We start from the raw sequence: 4,821 nt of genomic DNA, 5'->3' as shown, positions 1-4,821 counted from the left end.
ACAGTAAAAAAGACTGAAGCAATCCCTCTGCTCTTACTCAGAATTGCAGCTGAAGAGACTGTTCTTTGGTTTTTTTTTTAGAAATCGAGCGATAGCAGATTACCTTCGTTCTAATGGCTATGAAGAGGCATATTCGGTTTTTAAAAAGGAAGCTGAGTTAGATGTGGTGAGTTCAAACAAGATTCTTCACTATAACTTAAGTAAAGAGTTTATAATTTTATGGCGCGTGGGTCCGTTCTAAACAAGTTTATCTGTTATCTACCTATTAGCTCATGTGGTTGTAGAACTGGAGGTGATAAACTCGTACAGCTTATTAACCTGCCGTAAACCAAAAAATACTCATTGGATGACTTGGCAATTTCTGAGCAAAACTCTTGCCTTTATCTTCAAGTAATGACTTAGGCATATTTTTAATCTCTTTTTGTCTAGCTACTGCTCCTCTATACAATGCTGAGTTTTTCCTGTAATGGACTTTTAAGGATTCATGTCCTAAGAGGGCCTAGATACTTGAAGATGAAAGGTGCTAGAAAATAAAGCTGACAAAAGGCAACTGAACATGTAAGAAAGGGGATAGAGGATGGTATTAAAAAAAAAAACGAAAAACCCTGCAAAACCAAAGACAGACATGGTCCTTCACTGGACTTACTTGAGCAGCTCCATACAGGATTAGAGCATCTCTGGTGTGGGAGAGGCTGAGGGGTTTGGCACTTGGTAGCCTGGAGCAGAGGAGGCTTAGGGGACTTTACTGTTGTTTATAAGTATCTGATGGCAGGGCATGAAGGGGATGGAACTGGACTCTCCACAATGCTGCTAGTAACCAGACAAGAGCCACTGGGCAGAAACTGAAACACAGAAAATTCTATATAAACATAATACAAAACATTTTCACTGTGAGAGGGATTGGACACTGGAATAGGTTGCCCAGAGAGGTTGTGGAGTCTTGGACACAGTCCTGGGCTGTGTGCTCTGGCTAACCCTGCTTTGAGCAGGGAGTTTGATCTCAAGAGATCCTTTCCAACCTGAACTATTCTGGCTTCATATTCAGAAGAATGTGTTTAATTTTAACACATTTAATTTCTGTTTCCTGCTGTTGTCCATCCTCCCCTCCCCTCCCTGTAACTCATTTCCTTAACTGTGCTTATTCTTATCACGGAATTCTGCATAAAAGCATAAACTTTCTACAATCCAAAATTAGAAAACCAAAGACCCTGCTATTGTAAGCAGATTTGGATCGGTGTAAGGCTGTGCAGCTTTGGAGGCTGACGTGGTAACGTTAAGAAAACAGGAAGACAAAACAGGATGGCTTTAGTCTGCTCCTTGATCACACAGAGAAAATGGTGGAAGTCTGTTCTGGGACTGGGTCAGTAGTTAAAACGTTGCCTGAAACTGTTGCATACCAGTTGGTTAACCATATAGTGGGAGGGCAAGCCTTGGTAGCTCAGGTAAGTTGATCAGCTCTGGTAAGCAGCTCTGTTAAGCAGCTCTGTTTTGTTAGACTGTAAGGATGCCGGTGACTTAGACCAGCTATTTCCTGCAACTTCATTTGCCTTTGTAATGGCTGATTCTTGGTATCGGTTTTGAACTTGCTGCTTACTAGCATAGGAGGTGTGCGTTTCATCTGGATACAGCTGGGTCGAGTGGAAAGCTTCTCTGTGCGCCTTTTCTCTGGTCTAAATCTTGCATTGTTCTTTTTCCACCATGCTTAGTTGAAGTTTGACTTTATTTCTCCAATCTGCTTCCAGTATCTAATAAATAAGTAGAAATGACAAATAGGAATACCATACTTATAATTTAATATCTTGATACCATTCCTTCAGCTGCCTTATCTATCAACCTAATTAAGTCTTCTTTCCCGAAGGTTAAAAGGGCCATTTAAATTGGCTAGTTGGTCCTGAGGGGAATAAAAAATGCAGTTACTGAAAGTTCCACGTGGCTTTCTTGGGAGAAAATCTGAATTGGATGGGGTTATGCTAAAATGACCCAAAAAAGTTAAAGGCAGAAGTTATTTCAGTAAATTTGAAGGATTCAAGTGTAGCTCTACAAAGGGATTTCATTTTTTTGTATTGATTGTTCTTGCAGATAACTCCACCTTTTACGAACACCCCTGAAGTAGCAGGTTAGCATTTGGTCTCTGACAGAGGCAGCCAGTCCTCCAAGCTTTTATGGAGTACGGCATGGCACTGTTATTTCTCCCCTTGGCTTTGCTATTCTCCGTCTAATTTAGAAATATTTCAGTGTGAGGTTGTCATTTCATACATGGAAAGCGTGCAGCATTTAATTACCCTTCTGTGCCTCTGAAGTTTGTTTTTCTGTGTTGCTTTTCTTGTATTAATAAGTGGGAGGAAAAAGAAAAGGAGGAATCCCCGGGCCTTTACACATTGCATCGGCTGTTCATTGTTGCTCCTCAGCTACTCCTTAGAACCCAAAGGAGGAAAATATTTAGCAGAAGAAAATTATTCTTCATTAAAGTTTCATTAGAGTTGCAAAATCGGTGTTGATTTCTCGAGTACCCGAGGTGGTGTTCAGTAGGGCGGGTGTGATAGTCTGTGTTCTGCTTCAGTTACTGAAGGAAAGATGCAGAAAGGGCTTAAAGCTTGTCTTTGAGAAGGCAGCACAAAATAATGTAGTATTATGGTGGTAATTTGAAGTGAACTGTAACCAAGTTTTTTAGAAAAAAAGAGGTCACAACTGGTTTGCTGGTTTCAAATAGTCTGTGCGAGTCATTGGTCCCTGATGCTCTAGTTGGTGGACGGTAAAAGGAGGCTTGGAGAAACTGCTTACCAGTTCTGTGGATCTTGGTCCCTGCAGTCAGCGTGAGCTGCCTGCTCTTGGTGTTTGTAGGAATTAATTGGGCAGAGGGGTGGGTGGAATCCTCTAACAAATATGATACAACATTCTCAGATATTTAAAAAAGCTTTCAAGTAATGAAAATTGAAAACAACACAGGTAACAGTTTACTCCTAGTTTTTCTATTCTATTAGCAGAATTGAGCATCATTAATCTGTCCTCCTGCAGTATTTTAAATTAAAAATGCCGTTCTAAAATGTTTTTTTCTTTTCGATGTATATAAAGTGTAGCTATTAAAATTTGAAGTGTGGTTGTTCTGTTTAATGACACAGACTTTCTCTTGAACTCCTTTCTGTGGTCAAGAGATTTTTATTAAAATGAGTCATTTCTGTTGCCTTTGAAGAAACACTTCTATAGGTTTTAGAACTAGAATGTACTGATTTATTTAAATGCTTCTCCTCAGAATGAAGAATTAGATAAGAAGTATGCTGGACTTCTGGAAAAAAAATGGACATCTGTTATAAGATTACAAAAGAAGGTAAGTAGAGATCAGATGGATTCACTTGTATAAACAGTTATGACTGAAAGGGAACATTCATCGCTGAACAGAATGTTACATATTTCCCTTGTCAGACAAATGCAGGGTTTAGAAAAGATGCCTCAGATGAATTTTGAGGACTCGAGTAGGGAAAATAGCTAAATCCAGGTTATAGAAAATGTTTTGTCTATCTCAGGGCTAGCAGAGACATCATCCCAGTTTCTTTGTAAAAATGTCTTGGACTGTAGTTTATGGATTGCTTGTGTAGCTTCTGGAGCTGGAGAGGAACGAGGGGCCTGAAGGCAGTTTGTGAGTGGGAAGGTTGGAAGAGCTTTCTGCAGAGGACTTGACTGGCATGAAAAGAGGGTACAAACCTGTGCTGCCTCGTCTCTGGCCATTACATTAGAGGGAAGAAACCATTAACTCCAGTGCATTAGAGCAAGTGATTCTGCTGCAAGTGGACAGGACAAAACTCTTTTTAGTAATGCTTCAATGGATCTAGAGTGCATTAAAAGGAGGAAAAAACCCCAAACACCAGTGTGTGCTAAATAGAGACTTATCTATTGTGAAGGTTCATAGATCCAGGGTCTAATTACACCTTCTGTGTCTGTGCTGTTGCTTAACATGCCATGCCAGGGGTACAAACAATTCCTCCAGCAGCAGCTTTCCTTTTTGTTAACCTAACCTCCTTCAGTAGTATGCCAAATAGTAGCTCAAACATACTTGTAGAGTATTTGAGTGAATGTGATTTTGTAGAACTTTTTTTCATGTCAAAATATTTGGGAAGTTGGAGAAGAGTAAATGATTGATGATTAGATTATTAAAGAATAAACAGTAAATGGTTAACCTAGGTCTGTTTTGACTGAATGTTGGTAATCAGTTTGGATCCATGTGGTCTTTGCTTTTCTGGGAGTTTGGGAGCCAGTTGGTATTTGGATAATTAATGAGCGCAGGTGAATTAAATCTTGTGTAAAACTAGAAATGAATGGTCCCTTTAAAATTCATCAACTTAGGTAATGGAATTAGAATCGAAGCTGAATGAAGCTAAGGAAGAATTTACATCAGGGGGACCTCTTGGACAGAAACGAGACCCTAAAGAGTGGATTCCTCGTCCTCCAGAGAAGTATGCGTTGAGTGGGCACAGGAGTCCTGTCACTCGAGTAATTTTCCATCCAGTTTTCAGTGTTATGGTCTCTGCTTCAGAGGATGCCACAATAAAGGTATGTGTTTGCTACAGACATTAAACTGAGCAGGTCAAAGATGCTAATGTGTAACATCAGGGCTTCAAGATGGACACATGTTGTATGGATGGAGATGGGACAGGTCTTTCAAGTATCACTGTGTAATTGACAAATTTTCGTTTTGGGCTGGTCCAGTTAATACCTTCAAGAGTATTCTACTGTCCTTTGACTTGAGGAAACAATAATTAAACTAATGTGGATTTTAGAGGCTGGAGAAATAGGTAAAGTCTCGATGGGGGAAGAGGGGATTTTGTC

General features: G+C 39.9%; 1 protein-coding gene across 1 annotated transcript in view; it reads left to right on the top strand.

Moving 5' to 3' along the window:
• Positions 1 to 81: 81 nt before the first annotated feature.
• Positions 82 to 4,821, top strand: part of PAFAH1B1 (platelet-activating factor acetylhydrolase 1b, regulatory subunit 1 (45kDa)) — a gene marked incomplete at its 5' end in the record, with an annotated part of 13,399 nt that continues 8,659 nt past the window's right edge. The window contains 3 exons of the mRNA XM_010132454.1: positions 82 to 166; positions 3,251 to 3,325; positions 4,339 to 4,545. Coding sequence (XP_010130756.1) covers positions 82 to 166; positions 3,251 to 3,325; positions 4,339 to 4,545 — 367 coding nt within the window. The remainder of the gene's footprint in view (positions 167 to 3,250; positions 3,326 to 4,338; positions 4,546 to 4,821) is intronic.

The sequence above is a fragment of the Buceros rhinoceros genome, unplaced genomic scaffold (assembly GCF_000710305.1).
Source record: "Buceros rhinoceros silvestris isolate BGI_N320 unplaced genomic scaffold, ASM71030v1 scaffold14383, whole genome shotgun sequence".
Lineage (NCBI taxonomy): Eukaryota > Metazoa > Chordata > Aves > Bucerotiformes > Bucerotidae > Buceros > Buceros rhinoceros.
Note: the sequence above shows the minus strand (reverse complement) of the source record. Positions and strands in the feature narration are given on the sequence as shown.